We start from the raw sequence: 17,233 nt of genomic DNA, 5'->3' as shown, positions 1-17,233 counted from the left end.
CATGTCTGTGTTTCAACACAGTTTTAAGTAGGTCACTCATTAAAGTATAATAATCTAGAAAAGTGAGGAATCAGTCTAAAGAAATTACAAATAATCTTTCATTATTAAGCAATTATGCATTACCAGAATAGTTATCAGTCGTACCCTTAGAGCAAACACAGGGTGCTGACATGACAAAAACATCCGCATATTAACTGACATCAGAAATATAATTAGTTCAAGGTTTTAATCTTAATTATAAATAACTAATAGAAGAATTCATAATTGAGAGCTTTCACTCCCGATAACTTTATCTGCCATTCCATTCAGCAAAACGTTACAAAAGCATGCACATCGCCATCACAGTGTCCTCATCTCACATAGTTACATTTACAAAGTTTACCAATGAGAATCACTGAAAGGATCATGTAGGAAAAGAAACAAATTCCAAATAGAAAGGAAAATGAATTAAATATTTTGGGGACTGAAAATATTCATTTAGTTTTTACCCAGCTGACCCAGATCCAGAAAAATGCAAATAATGCATGGAAGGCAGCTTCTGTCACACATTTACTGGACAACACAAAAACCAGAACAAACGCTAGATCCTCAGATTGTCTTATCTTTCTCACAGTGCTGGAGCCTAATTTCTGTTGTGGAGGTGAAAGCAAATAGAGAGAACATTTCTGTTCAACATATGCCCTGAAACACTAAGCTCTTACCATACTCTGTGTGTTATTGATGACACAGAGATATCTCATCTGGATTTTTTTCTGCTTATAGTTATGGCCTAAGGTACAACTTTGAATGTATTTTCATGTAACTGAAAGTTCAGACTAAGTACACCCCATGGAACACCACTTTGTACAAGGTACAAGAAAAATCATTACTGTTTACCTTCTGGACACTGACAAGTGAATCCATGGATGTTGGATGAGCAGGTACCTCCATTTTGGCATGGCTGCTGGATGCAATGATCAATCTCTGACTGGCACAGCTCTCCAGTGTAACCTACAAAAACAGCACACAACATTCAGAAAATTTAGGGAAAATGAGATTTTCTCACTAAACGTATTATTAGGTCACCGAAACACTAATATTAGTTTCCTTAAACAGAATTAACCAAAGTAATAAATAGAAACTGGGACAGTCTCCTAATTTCTTATAAAATGAGATTTTTAATAAGAACTTGTACTTCACTGGAGAAACATAAATAAGTGGTGGAAATCTAGAGATTATATCAAATTGCATTTTACTGGTGATGGGTTCTCATCAGGACCCGTACAACCAAAAAAAAAGGTCATTTTGAATGATTTTCAAATGCATCTTGAATCTCAAGTGAAAAATCTTTAGGAAGACTTCAAACAAGACTTGTCATCTGAAATATTTGTGCATATGCTGAATGACTGTTATTTGTTCCTACTTCTGGGCTTCAGAGAGGGTGTTTATTTTAAGTGGGAGCTGTGAAGAACTGCTCAGCACAATTGCAAACTCTTCCAAATAAGCTTCTATAAGTTCACAAGCTACAGATTGTGTGTACTCTATTACTTGACCGTCAGTTTGCTTTGTTCCATATGTCTGAAGTCTGTAACATCCAAAAAATGAACAAACTTACAAAGCATAATCTAAATCATTAAATACTCCTAACTTAAATACCTCAACAAATACAACACAAATTCCTGTTCTAATTTTTATTTACTTCCTAGAAACTGTCTTGAATCAATAACAGAAGAAACTACACACTATATACTAGGTGTTTTACTTAAAAATAAATAAATAAATAAAATCATAAGTACCATGGCTGGTGTTAAAGACCCATAAGCTAGGACTAGATGACACTGTTAGAACACTGCTGTGAGCAGGTATCTGAGACAAAGACTCCAAAATGAGGCAGAGGACATGCCTGGACTAAGATTTTGCTTATGCAGGAAAGGAAAAAATAAAACCAAAAATAATAAAAAAGGTGTGTGTGTTTTTGTTATTGTGATTAAATAATTGTATTTAATTAAAACCTTTTCATCAGGCTAATAGTTGTCTTTTCAAATCTATTCATGTCACCAGAAAGTAGGTCTCAACACAGATTGTTATATTTGGAGTTGCACTACTATAGAAAAGAATCTCTAAGACTTTCTTCTCTGTGTACCTTACCGCTTTTATATGCTATTGAGAACTACATTATGATCCTACTTTCTGCAATGTGAAGCCTGGAAAAAGCAACTCTGTTGTATCTAGATTAATGCCCATAAGTAACCTAAACTCAAGAGGAATAAGGTTGAAAACCAGAACTGTGCTCTTGTGAGATAGCTCCTCTGGACCAGGGGGCATGTGGAGAGACCTCTGCCTTATTCTTAGTCAGGGATTTTATCTAATTCTAATTGGTCTTAAATTAACATAACATTTACAAAACCAGAAATGAAATACTAGAGACTACATCAACTGATTTGTTTCATCTATATGCTTCCCAGTTCTCACATTCAGCTGATTATTTTTATGAATCATAATGAAGTGTTTAATGCACTTAAATCATTAAAACATTTTTCCATCTTCAAATCATTGTAAGTATGTGAGAGCTAAGAATTACACAGGAATTCAGTGTGCATCCAAAAGAATGTTAGCACAGAAAAGCATAACTGATTTTGTTGCTCTGAAGCTTGCTGAACGAATTTTCTGGCTTCTTGTGAATGTCACTATAGCTTGAGGCAAAACTCATCAGAGATAATATTTTATGTCAGCCTTATGAAAATAAATATGTTCCATCTTAATATTATCTATAGGGCATGTTTTATCCATCTGCAAGAGAATATGATTAGGGAGTTTAATGCTAAGTATGTTGCGAGTGCTACAAATTTAGAGGTGCTAAGCAATCATTGTAGGAAAAAAAAATGTTTGCTGGTCAAATACTTAAAGAATCATTACACCTATTCATTTTGTGCTGTTATAGATTTTCATATCATTTCCTTCTAGCAAGATTTGGAAAACAAAATACTGTTCATACAGTGAATGGTTCTGAATTTTGCAAAAGAAAACAATAATTAAACTACTGTTGCTGTGATTAAACTCTTATTTTCCCATCTTTAATATTTTTCTATATACATTATTTTTAATGGGTAGAAACACAAGTTAACAATGAGTAGGCCACCTGAATAGACTATTGTTCACTATTAACAAACAAACAAACACACACAAAACAAATAGTGTTTTGTTGTTGTTATTGTTCATGTTTGTTTTTATTATTATAGGGGTAAGAAATAAGAGTATATCCATCTCTAAGAGAATGTAAGAATGCCCACTCCATGATCTCACCTTAGGTCAGAATAAAGTGTTGTTACCATATATTTCATATTTATTTTTTTTAGTTCATACAAATAAATAGCCATCCAGCATTAATGTGTATCTTTAGACAACCATTTAGAGACAACCACTGGAAGCCTGACCAAATTATTCATTTCTCCATCTGCTTTTTATATTCTGCAGAGCTGATGATCTGTTCCAGAAGCATCTTCCATTTTCATTTTTCCCAGATAAGACCCCTTTCACTCTTATGTCAAGTGACCAGTAAGTGATTTCATAACTCATTAGCCAGTAAATTGCTCAGTTTTTTGACAGAAATAAAAACGTACAGTAAAATGTTTGTAGGAGGCAAAATAAATTACCTGATATTTATCTTAATCTTATACAACTTTTATTGTACTTTAATTTTCTAAAATTATTTAGAAATAAAGTAAATGTTCTATTACAATAATAGAGCTTATCTTTGAAATGTAAGATTTGAGATAACACTGAGTTTTCTATAACAGTCATTTTGTAAAGTTTTTCCATCAGCATGTAACGTTAATTTATCCTCCAGCATTCAACTATGACCATCATATTTAGTTTAATTTTAATTTCAATTAAGATGTCTATGTTCATTTGATCAAATTTTAATGGCAAATGTTCTTAAAATAACTTCAGAGAACTCAGGCACTTGATCATTATTCAAATCCACAAGTTACTCAGTTTAGTTTCTGAATTTTAAAAAAGTTTTCAAAAATTTAAGGTAATTTAACAGCTGCATAGTTTGGAGAAACATTGTTCTGTGTCACCAGTGTAACTAAAGAAAAGAGTTTACTAGTAATAATTAAGGCATCTTCATTGAAGGGTTAGCTACAACGTATACTTAAAATCTAAATTTGAAAAAAAAAAAAAAAAGAGAGAGAGAGAAACATTAAGAGAAAGCTGATGTTAGGCAGCAAACCAACTAATTTTGGTCATCTTTTCTTACTAGGTAAAGTTCTATCAGCTATGAACAATTCCCTCATTACATTATGGCTTGGCTGTGTGGTGGTGTGCTTTTGTGGCACTATTCACACGTGAAGAATCTTCCAGCCTTTTAAAACTGCCTTTATGTGGTTTTATTTTCCTCCTTTCCCGCTATCTGAAGACACACAGTTGACTGCTCTGCAGAAGATATGCACCAAATGTTAAAACAAAATGCATTATTCACAGCACAATATGATACCCACCAGCCAGGCAACTGCAGGTGAAATTGTTCCCATCGTGTTTCTGTAATAGGTCGGTGCAGGTTGCGTTGTTCTGACAGGGCTGGCTTTGACAAGCATCAAATTCCTCACACTGGGAGCCTTGGTACTCATCCTCACAGTCACAGAAAAAGGTTGCCTAAAAAAAAAAAAAAAAAAAAAAACAGAATCTATACTTCACAGTGAATCTAAAAGGCCTGTTGTAGGCATAGTGTGTCATTTATCATCTTTGTTAGTAGTACAATAATTAATACTAGATTTGAAAAATCTTTATATTGCTGAGATTGTTAAGGTTGTCTCAAAAGACAGAAGCAAGAAAAGTTCTCATCTGTTCTATCCATTTAGATTAAATACCTTACTTTCTTTGTTCATTAAACACTAGATGGCAACCCCATTCACTCTCTTACACATTTCCAAGCTGGATCATTTAGGCTAGAAACATGCAGCTGTCTCATGCACAAACATTGTAATGCAAAGTACAGGATGTGCATGGAACAAAGAGATGGGGTTAGTATTTTATCTTCTATTTTTACTTCTGTTTGCTTCATAGAAATAAAGCTGTGTCTTAAGGAGAAAAGAAAATCTTCATAGAAAAAAATATGTTCTCAGTAAAACACATTTTTCCTTAAAAATACTGCACTGGTAGAATCTAAACAAGGATTAACATTATACATTTCCAAAACTCAAAACGACGTCTGTATTTATAAGGAGCACCAAAAGTACCAGCTAGGCACATGCCCTATGCATGTTATGATATTTACCCAAGCCTGTTCACAAAAGTGCTCCGAATCTCTCATGTTAGCAGTGCCAGGTTTCCATATGAGGCTGTAGTTCAACAGAAAGGAAAGATGGGCAAACAGTTGAAGATTTGCACTGCCCACCAAGGCAGCATTGCTGTTATTCCAGGCTATTGGGTTGTGTTTCCAATGTATGTACATCATACCACAGCAGGTAAAATTGTGCTCCATGGCATGATGCATCTTAAGTCCTGTTTCCCCTTCTCCCCCTTATGAAGCACTTGGAGACAGATACAGATGGCTGGACTAATGCTAATGGAAGTAGAAATAAATAGTTTCAAAAATGACATGGTTTTCTACATCAATATTGATAAATGGCCGTGGAATATAGATATTAGGCAGCTAGAAGTATAAACTAGACAACCTGGATAAAAACAATCAAACAAAAAATTATTATAAAGATAATCCCCAATATCAATTCATCATCAAACACATAAGAATCACCTAGCCTGACTTCCTTTTACAGTGGAAACAATTACTGTAGGACACCAGTCCTACACTGTGTGCCTTCCTTACTGTCAATGTCATGTCAAAGGAATCAAATAGAGGAGTTGAGAGGAATAAACCTCCAATTTTTAACTCCAGTCTCAATTGTATCTATTTCTCTGAAAATCATTATTAATCTAGTATGTTTTTTATACCTTTAAAGATTATTCCTAGTTGATGCATTTTATTTTATTTTATTTTTTGCCACTGATTATGAATTTGCTGGAAGCAAATATGTATACTATAATTTTGCTTTTCACGCTATAGAAATAAAGGCCAGGTCTGAATTATAGAACTATCTTTCCTATCAAAAATAATATTTCAGGTAGTACAAATCTCATATCTGATAAATATAGTACTGAAACTTAGAATAGCAACATCTAAAAATAAAAATAAATCATAACAAATATACTCTTCAGAGTATAACCAGGAGTATGATTAAAATGGGAAATTCTGCATCAGAAAATAATAATTCCTTATAAAGTTAAAACCTTATTTCTAATAATTTTTAGAAACCTGCAGTTTCACCTTATATTCAAATATCTAGCCATGATCTGTTGTGAATATTTCTTCTAAGTATCCCATATTTCTCTCTGAAATACAGATTCTCTCTGCATTCACATAGCCATATGCATTCAGTTTTTCTTAGACTAATACCTTCATTTAAACAGTTAACATTCTGAGCTTGTTGGGATCTTTTCATTAATAGAGATAAAAAATACAAATGCACTGAAGACATTGTGTTGGTGCTACTACTGTCTTTGTGCTATTGAAAGAATTGTTACAGCTTAAAATGGACATGAAGAGAGTACCAGTAAAGATACATGCACTGTGCCTAGATTCTGTGCCCTGTTCAAAGAGATCAGAGTCTTGATCCTATTTAAATGTGCGTCTCATCCTTGCATATGCACTGAAAATGAGAATGGGCTGATCCACATCTGTCACTAGAGATACACTTTGGCAAGACATCCAAGTGTAACATCCCATCAGAGTTAACTCTGTCAAAACAGAGAGTTTGGTACCTGTTTGTTTGGAAGGCTCACTTTGTGGCTGCTTTATGTTAAGTCTGAGAGTAAAATACAAAACTACGTGAAACGTTCATCAGAGAGGAGGATGATGACAGATGTCTGGACTGTCCACTCAGACACAAATAGCATGGCTCAGCCTTCACTAAAATCTCATCTCAAAGCAACAGTAGCTAATATCGTAAGTATTAACAACATATTTAAACAGTGCAGTGATGTCATTGCCTCAACGATATTAATGAAATAAAAAGTTTTTAAAAAGCTCAGATAATACTGATATCTCTCTAAGAGCATGATATAAGGATCAAATTACCCTAAAAAGTAGTTAACAAAATGGGTTTTGAAGGCAGCACAAGAAAAGCGTTGTAACACTTCAAACTGAAATTCCTAACGACATATAATAGTTATGAGATGCAGACAAGTTATTCTGTAGGTAAGATTAAGTGTCATTGGTTTTATTAGGCATGTCATCTTCACTTTTTCCAAATTATACTATTATTTTTTCTCTTGACTAGATGACATGTACTAGCAAACTCAGGAAAACTATGTCAAGGAGAAACTACACATTGCCGTAATGCTAGTATTGAAGTCACTATCTGATAATTCCATGACTGTCCATCAGTAGACAGCTCATCTGTGTATTTTATTTGATTATGGAATTACAGATCTATCATATAGAAGATGTGTATTATTTTGGACAGTAACATAAATTATTTTAAATAATTTGCTTTTACCCAAGCGAATAGTGTCTAAGACACAATATCAGAAACGTAATTGGAATACAGTGTATTTTTCCCTATTGTAAGTAAGCAGATTTATAAATACTGTGCTCATCAGATTCAGAAATTTCAGACTGAAGAGAGACCATAAGACCGCAACTTTTTTTTTTTTTCCTTCTTCTGTAGAAAAGAAGCTCGTAAGTGGACTAGAACAAAATGAATGTCTAGGCTTTCTCTCATTGAGAAAGACTTTCAGCATTCGTTGCAAACATTACAGTAAGTTGTTTGGGCAAAACATAACTGTGATAAATATATTGTATTTAGGAATATCCTGGAAACTAAGTAATTATACAGGAGAAATTGCCTTTAGACATGCAGCGGGGTATTTTATAATAAGTCTTTTGTAGTGGGTCTGGCTGGGATGTTAACTTTTCCTGCAGCAGCCCATACAAGCCTGTGGTCTGCATTTGTAGCTAGAACAGCAGTGGTAGCACACCAGTGTTGTGTCTGCTGCTGCGCAGTGCTGGTACAGCATCGGGACTCTCTCTAACTCTCCTAGGGGGTGGGCAAAAAAGTGAGAAAAGAAACATCACCAGGGCAGCTGACCTAAACCAACCAAAGGGCTATTCCATACCACATGATGTCACACTCAGCAACAAAAGGTAGAAACAGGAAGAAGAGGGGAGGGGTGGGCTCTCGTGAAAACGTTGGTCCTCCTCCCAAACACCAGCTACATGCGTTGAGGCCCTGCTGCAAGGACGTGGTCAACCATCACTCATTTGTGGGAAGTAGAGAGTAATTTATTTCCTCTGCACTTCCACATAGCCTTTATTTGTTTTGTTCGTTTGTTTGTTTTTCCTTTTTTTCTCTTTCCCTCCTCCCTTTCCCCTTTCCTTTTTTTTTCCCCTTTAGTTAAATTGTTTAATAACCTTTTCTTAATAATAATTATTATTATTGTTATTTTTCCCTTTAATTAAATTATCCTTATCTCAACCCGTGAATTGTTCTTTACTTTACTTCTCATCTTTACTTTTCTCGTCATCTAAGGAGGGGGAGTGAAAGAGTGGTTGTGGTGTTTAGCTGCCTAGCACTGTAAAACCACCACACCTTTCTGCAAACATAATCAAGTGGATTTACCCCATGAACTTATAACCCATATAGAGTACATGGAAACAATCACTATTCAGTTCAATCCGTTATTTCTTAATGTAGGCAAAGGCCAGTTATTTTTGTATAAATCTCAAGGGTTCTAATTCTAGCAATAAAATTTCATATTTACACAATCTGCTCTTCTACATTTTACACAGGAGAGCTGAAGTTATGGACCAGAGCAATCTGTGAAAGAAATCATTATATCTCTATATGTAAGCAAAATTGTGGCTCTCAAATCCAATGGATGCCCACAGTTCACTTTAAAAACCTTCACCAAATCAGAAATTCACACTAAATATATCTCACTTTAGATTTGTACTAAGATTTCTCTCTTCTATTCACAGCTAACTTGTTTGTGGACAACTTATTCTGGTTGAAAGTTGAGTATATAATTTCAAATCTGATATTTATATGGTGATGATGCCGAGATCTTTTATTTTTTTGACACATTCATTCTTCCATTGTGGAAAAACAGCAAGTATAGCAGCAAAGCTGTGGTACAACGTTTGTACAAAAGAAGGAAAAGGTGTCACTTTGGTTCAGCATCACCTCACTTCACAGAAGTTCATAGTTCAAAGCTGTGAATTTTATGTTCAATGACAACTACTATAGAAAAAGAAACTGTCGTTATGAGCTTGTAATTGCATGTCCACATTCTATATTAAAAAAAAAAAAAAAAAAATCTAACTCAGTAAGGAATGAGTGAAAACTGGCCAGAACTTCCAGGTTAGACTAGAATTCATTTGTTTACAGGTTTTATGCACTCCACAGATGACTGTATGCCACTGCACTTATGTAACTGCAGATTGTTAATTACATTTAACTTTCCCATTAAACAGATGTGTTACTACATTCTATTACATTAAACTCGATATGGAATAAAACTATGAAGTACATAAAAACACAAAGACGGTCATTAATCTTCTTGGCACTGGAAACAAAATGACTACAGCCAGCACAGCTCTGAGCCCATTCACCACATTAGGACTTTTATGTATTCTTCTAAGAAGTTGTTTTTCATCCTGCATGACTAGATTGTGCAAACAGAGTGAGTTACAGATAAAAACAAACACCAAATCACAAAGGGCATGTTGGAAATCTAAAGAAAAATAAAGTTTCAGTTCTGAAAAAAAGAGATGCAGAGGACGTGTCTTGGGATAAACCAATACAGCAGTTGGTACATGTCAAGCATGTAGTTTTGGCAGTTGTTTGCACTGTCATTAGGGAAATGACTAATACATTTTAGGGTATATCTCACCTAAAATGAGTTAAACAATAGCAAAACCATCCTGCTTAACAAAACATTCACCTTCTATTTTTAACTATGATGCTTATGCTGGGCCTGAATTAGTTTCCTGGCTGAAATTCTATTATGCAACTAATAAGCTGAAGAGTAAGGAAAACTGACAGATTTGAAAAATCATTATGGCTGGACAGACAACATAAGATTTTTACTTTCCCTGTAGTAGGAGTCTGGTCATAAATTAGCAACATTTGGAAACACTGAAGTTTTACTGAGTTACCCCCAGCCAGATCACTACCTGGCGTAGGTTTGATGACACTGCAGAGGATCACTGGGGACATTCTTCATGTGTTGAAGGTCTGGAAAATCAGGAGCAGTGAGAAAAAACATACTTCTGAAGTTAATAATTTATTTGAAGAGACAAGATTTAAAGAATCCCACAAATACCAGTTCACTGACTACCATGAACTGGTAGATGCCTCTTCAGAAATGGACTTCAGCATGATTTCTACATCTCATAGCTTCAGCTACAGGGGTGTCCATCAACTACAACCTTGTGCATGTTATGTCAAAAATACTACCTTATAAAGTTTGCTGTTATTAATCCTCAGGAGAAAAGTAGGTGGAAATACAGGAAAAAAAATCCTGTTAATTTTCCATGGAAAGGAACACACTGCATGCACATGAGAGAGTTCTTTTGTCACTAACAGTTCTAGTTGTAACCTATAATACTTTCAATGTGATGATAAAAGGTGGGGAAGTACAGGTACTGAGTTCTCTTCTTTTTTTTTTTTTTTTTTTTGAGTGAAATAACAGCTCCCCTTTGCGGCCAAGAAGCTAGTTTGTCTGTCTTTTTAAAGATTATTTTATTTTCCTTGTAAGTCAAATGCCATGTCTCAGAGATTTTTAAAACATAAGTGATTATTAAAAGCTATATATTCATTTTCCTTAGTATAAAAATATATTAGTTCTTCTGCATACATACAAGAATTAACATATTTTCTCTTTGTGATATATAGCCTGCAGTAAAAGAAAGAAATTAGAGACATAATAAAGGACTAACAACATGAAAAACAGAAAATAAGACTATTTATCAAAGCCTTTAACTCACAACCTGATAAAAAAAATGAAAAAAGGGAAGATATTTTGATATGCCATTACATATAATATGTTTGAACATATTACTTACATTAATCAAATTCAAAATGCTGAAATGCAAATTCAAAATGTGTGAAGAAAAACATTAAATACAGTAAAGCAGGAAGAAATAAACTGAACTATGAAATAGTACACTATGAATGAATAAATTCTGGGGATATCAGTCAACTGTTATGGTAGAGTATCATTTACTTCTAACTGCATCTTGCAGTAATTGTGTTCACACATTACCTCAAGCAATTTAAATTTTTATCTTTAAGAAATAAAGATTTTCTTGTCTTCCAGATGTTAGCATTGCCATGCATATATAGATTACTGCAGCAATTTAATTATTGTTGTTACAATTCAAATTGTCATTTTTCTATCAAACATGCTTATTGAGAATTTAAATCAGAAAATGGTAGCAGATGAACTATCAGTGAATTCCCTAAATATGCCAAATTTTCTGTGCTCACAGCAGGCTCACAGCTGTTAATATTTACTCAACAGTTACTATTGCTTTTATCTCCCAAATGAATATTAATAAAACCAAAGATTAACTGCACATATTTGTGCTGCAAATGACTTTTAATCGAAGAAATAAAATCAACACATATAGAATGTGGCAGAGCATACAGGTTCTTGTACATAGAAGGCCAGCCTGGTTTTGCCAAAGCAGTACATAGAATGCAAATTTAACACATCTGATTCTTATTTTTTTCATGTTACTAGATTGTACAACAAACAAACAATCAAAAACCACAAAGTGGCCAGTGGAATTCCTGTCGCCATTGTAGTCTCCCAGTAGTGTTAATTTAAGGAAAGAACTATACAGGAAAACTTTCAGACATTACCAAATTACTCCATTCTATTACTTCTCATTATAATGCTCAGAGAATTCCATGATACTGTTCACTGATTTGTGAACAACTGAGATGTGGAGAGGTAAGTTTAGAGTAAATCAGACCTGAAGAACAAAGGCTGAAGATTCACAAACTGGAGCACACCGCTCTGGAGATTGGGGATACGAAGTGCCCACCACATCTTCTCATCTCAAAAAGAATTATGCTTGTGTAACAACAGGCAGATGCAGTATACATTACCTTATATACCTGCTTTGAATAATTGTTTTTTTATTGTCAGGACAGCATCTGACTTGGCATTTCTTATCAGTCCTTTTTTTTTAACCGCTTCATTTTTATGAATAGGTAATTAATACACTGTTATTATTTAGTAACATCAGTGAGCATGTGAAGCCTATTTCATAACATCAAGGTATATGCACACTCAGAGGACCCCTGTATTTATATTGGCATGGACTTTCCACATTACACAAAGATCTTGATAAGTTCACCTTACCTTGTCTGGTTTGGTGATGCATTTTCCCTTCCCCGAACATGGGAATTTATCTGAATGGCTTCCCACAGGCATGCAGGTACTGACTTTCACGATCACAGTCAAGCGTAAAGCCACGATGCACTTTGTAACTGAATCATTTAAAAAACCTTTAAAAATAAAAAACATAAAATAAAAAAAATAATCTTAATATATGAGAAAATACAAGAAGTTATGCTAATATATGTTGATGCTAGACAAACAAATAAAATAGAATTGAAAGAAACTATCAAATAAGAACATCATTGCTCATATTTCATACAGACCTACCAAAATTTAATGCATGTAAATGCAAATTGGAACGGAGTCTGGAAAGAACCGGTCATCATATTGATTAACAAAAGGAAGACAGGCTGGTGAAACAGATCTGCCTCCTGGGATGTAATCTGCTACAATTTCTTAGGTCTCTAATAATCAACCACTTTTATTTGCTTTTTGATAGTTTATATTTCCCTAACTTTTAATGGCAAAGAATATTAAAAACATACTCAGTGGAGAAAAACGTTAACCTGAATTTTCAACAGTTACTTTAGATAGAACTAGAAAGCACACAGATCATAAACAGCATTACAGTAAAAGATGGACAGTTTCTTTGCTGTGTTTTTGATGGAGTCTGCAAATACATACATGCTCATTTTGACGGCATTATTTTGAATATTTGCAGTACAAGTATTACTGAATGTCAGATCTTATCACTGTAGAAGGTGATTCTAGGCATAGGTGATAAAGGTGAACAAAACACGGAAGTGATAACATTTGATAAGGAAAATTCATGAATTTCTGGCTAGCATCTGTAGTTGTATGAAAGTTTAAAAAAAAACAAAAACAAAAACATTGGAAGCTATTAAAATGCACTGGAGCATAACAAGATCATTTTTATCACCTGTATTTCTAATAGAAATATCTGTAAAATAAAAAGTCAAGAACAGGAAAGACAAAACATGGAAATACACAGCCCATAACATACACAGTTAAGTCAGAAATACATATAGTCCATTTCACTTGTGCTCAAACTGCACCATTCCACCACTGTGATTAGACTCCTGGGTTACAGCCCTTCTGCTTGTGGCATCAGTTAGCTGTTTCTGCTTTGACCTGGGAACTTGTAGCAGAATATATGTGAAGTGACATAACGAGTGTGGTTTTGGTACAGTGTATATTTTATGCAGAATACATGCGTTTAAAAAAATAAAAAAAATAATTAAAAAAAAAAAAATCCTTCTATAACCTTATGTTGAACCTTATTTTATTTCACTACCCTTAACGTAGGGAGACTTGTAAGGTTCTAAGATTGTTCCAGTATCTGTTTGGAAAGTTGCAGACAGAGAATGAATGCAGGATTATACTTCAGAAATTAATAGAACTTAAGGAAAAATAGATGCTTTTTCTTAATCTGAATAGCTGTAATTTCACAAAGTATAACAGCAAATACATGCAGGAAGCGTATGACTTTTTTTCTAATATTTTCTTCTTTAAATTCTAGGATACATTTATGGCATAAACCTCAAAGGAGCATTCAGGATGCAGTCCAGCTTCTTGTGCTATAGACTAGAGATGTAACAATACTTGGTCAAATAGAAAAAACAGTACAATATAATATTTACAATGAACAATGTTTCAGGAAATAGTCTGAACTCCAAGTGAATTTTCTTTCCAGAACAGCTGTTAAAAATTACTCGCATTCTGCATATAAAAGTGTCGAACATGAATAATTCTACAAATTCCAAAGAAAATTGTATGGAAGACTTTCATTCTCTGTTCTTCATTTTTAGATTTTGCTTTTTAAAATGCTGCATCCTTTGAACAAAGAGTTGTCTATATTAGAAACACCAAATCATAGCTTCAAACCAGGAAAACCTCATGTCCAATACAATTATCAGCAGCTTGAGTACAGCTGCCACAAGTTAGCTAAATCTAAATATTCAAGAAAATAAGATTAAAACTGTATAAGGTACAGTTGCACGTCTAATGGTCTATTTTGGCTAGCAGAGATTATTGTAATCTGTTGAACTCTTCTAAAACAGCCATTTAATTCTGGCCTCACTACACACCCCATTTTTACCCATCTGTTCAAACATGCAGCCAGAATTGTTTCCTTTAACAATTGAATGTGATTGTCACAGACAGTCATGCAATTATATGTGAATGCTCAGAAGAATGTGATATTTAGAAAATGTCTTTGGGTTCACATTTGCTTGTCTGAAGCAGGTTGTTACGTATTCTTCGGGACAGTTCCCTAAAGGAGTATTAAATCAACCTTCTACTTTGAGTCTTGTTACTATTTTGGTATCAACACCCCTTAGGCAAAACACTGAAGAAATCATTATTCTCACCAGAAAGCCAAACAGTTTCCTGTAATTTCTAATTATCTCACCTAATTTCTAAATACAAAAAGATAAAAATATGACTATCTATTTTCCTTCTATGGAAGTTGCACACAACTTTCTGAAATCTATAAGTTTTAAGGCTAGAAGAAGTTTGCTCATCTAAATGTGACTCCCTGCTTAATGCAGGTTAACTAATTCCTTCTCCAATTCCTGTAACAGTGACTAAACTAGAGTGAGTTTTAAGCTTATTTTTAACTTCTAGCTAGGAGAACATTTTCAGAAGCATATTTAGAGCTCCCTTCATCTCAGGACTGGAGAAAAATATTACAGTTTTTCATAGCAAAAGTTCAGTTAAATCTTACTGGTTTTCTAAATCTACTTAAAACAATGACATCAGGGTATTTTAAGTTGAAGAATTCAGGGTTGAACTACTTACAGCACTATTACAGAAATTATTAAAACCTAATAAATCAGAATATGATGTGACAAGTCATTTATGTTGCAGTGGAGGCATTTTCAAGCTTTCTGCACACAAAGCTGATAGTCTGAGAAGTGCCTGAATGATTTCATTGACAGCATTCATGGTAAAATATGCTACAATTCCTTCCATCCTGGTAGATTCACCTACTTAAACCCACAAGCACAAAGCACGAATACGCCTGTTTCTCCAAGATTCTTACCGTCAACAAGGTGAGAATTAAAAATAAATAAAATAAAATAAAATAAAATAAAATAAAATAAAATAAAATAAAATAAAATAAAAGCTGACAATATTATTTGTATTCAGCTACTTTCAACAAGATCATATTATGCCATTCAGATTACTGCTATATCTTTTGTCCCAGTCACATATGATTTCCTTACACCTGTATTTAGTCAAAACTGTAGATTAAGTTAGCATCCATATGCACAACAAAGTAAATAAGGAGTGACTACTTTCTTGTGCTACTATTTACTTGCAGAATGCCCCATCCCCTCCATACTTTTATGATCACCAGTAGTACATTTGTAGATTTTGAATTTCACTTCAACTACATGAAGGATTTATTAATTTATTTATTTATTTTACAAAAGAAGTACTCAAGTACTGATTGACTGTGTATTTTGCTGTGCTACACAAACTGATTTGCTTCCTTAGCAGCATCCATTTCTGAACAATATCTTCCTGCAATGCATTTATTCTTATCTTATTGCATATTATGATAATGTGACACATAAGATCGTACTACAAATTGTAACCAATCTCCTATTGTAATTGGCTCAAATGTATTTTCTCTATTGCAATTTTAATAGATATTTAGCTACTGCTAAATAATAGATTATAATTTTACTTCAGAAATACAGCAATAGTTCTTTTCACCAAGGTTCTGATTCACAAAAGTATGCAAGTCTTTTAAGTCACACTTAGGCAATAGGTCTTTAACTCCACCTAAAGATTCTTTGAATGAGAGAGAGTGATTGCCAAGGAGTTAGGACACTTATGAAGCATCAGTCCCAAGATTTCAAAGTATTTTTAGTCTGGTTTCCTGAGGAAATAAGACAGCAGTGGAATGTCTATCAGTTTCTATCTGTCCTTTTTTTTTCCCTCTGCACTTGCCCACTCCAAAAGATTAAGCAGAAGTGAGAAACAGGTAGACAATGACATTGACAATCTTTGATGCAGTACTTCTGGGACATCAGTGCCGTAGGATGATTGTACAGAACATCTAAAATCATTCTCTAATGATACTAATGATACACAGCATCTGGGGATTCAAAAATACAGCTGCAATAACAGAACTGCTATTTTGCCCACAAATAGTGTTATTTATAAATGATACAACTAATCAAATATCCCAGCTTCAATACAAACCAGCATGCTTACTGTGTTTTGTCACTAAAGCCTTGGTCAGATACTGCTTTTAAAAGTACTGTTATCTGATTCCCATTGCGATAAATAGGCTTCAGTGAGAATCAGTTCAAGAGATGTTTTTTTAATACTTTATTTTTCAAAGCATCACATGAAACACAGCCATTTAAAGAGTATTTTCTTCACTGACAAGGGACTGCAAAACTTCTCATTGCTTTCCCCTCACCCCAGTTGATATCATAGTCACATTCTGTTTAAAAATAGGTATGCTTTCTTCTTTCACTACCAGCACTGAAAAGTCATCCTGGACTCTGAAAAAACAAACATACACTTTGTTTGCAATCACCATTACAACGATAAAGATAAGCATTGTGTTGGTCAAATGATATTCTCAGTAACATTTCTGCAGTGCCATAAGAACCAGATTGACAATGGTAGTTATACGCGGGTGTAACAGAAAGCAAAAATTGGTTGTCAGAAAATTGATAGCAAAACTTTGGGAAGAAACAGCACACAGCTTGACTTTCAAGCTGGAGCTGAGTAATGCAGGACTGGGAGTTAAAGTACATTTATGAACTCAGCAAATTACTTGGATACACGTACCATA

General features: G+C 34.0%; 1 protein-coding gene across 1 annotated transcript in view; it reads right to left on the bottom strand.

Annotated features, from left to right (window-relative positions):
* The window catches only part of DNER (delta/notch like EGF repeat containing), a 120,287-nt gene that overhangs the window by 35,323 nt on the left and 67,731 nt on the right, over positions 1–17,233 (bottom strand). The window contains exons 5-7 of the mRNA XM_084529620.1: positions 12,415–12,560; positions 4,482–4,635; positions 877–990 (exon numbers count right to left, since the gene is read on the bottom strand). Of these exons, the coding sequence (XP_084385746.1) occupies positions 877–990; positions 4,482–4,635; positions 12,415–12,560 (414 nt within the window). The remainder of the gene's footprint in view (positions 1–876; positions 991–4,481; positions 4,636–12,414; positions 12,561–17,233) is intronic.

This window comes from Aythya ferina (genome assembly GCF_964211825.1).
Source record: "Aythya ferina genome assembly, chromosome: 9".
Taxonomy (NCBI): Eukaryota; Metazoa; Chordata; class Aves; order Anseriformes; family Anatidae; genus Aythya; species Aythya ferina.
The sequence above is the reverse complement of the archived record's forward strand: the minus strand, read 5'-3'. Positions and strand labels throughout refer to the sequence as shown.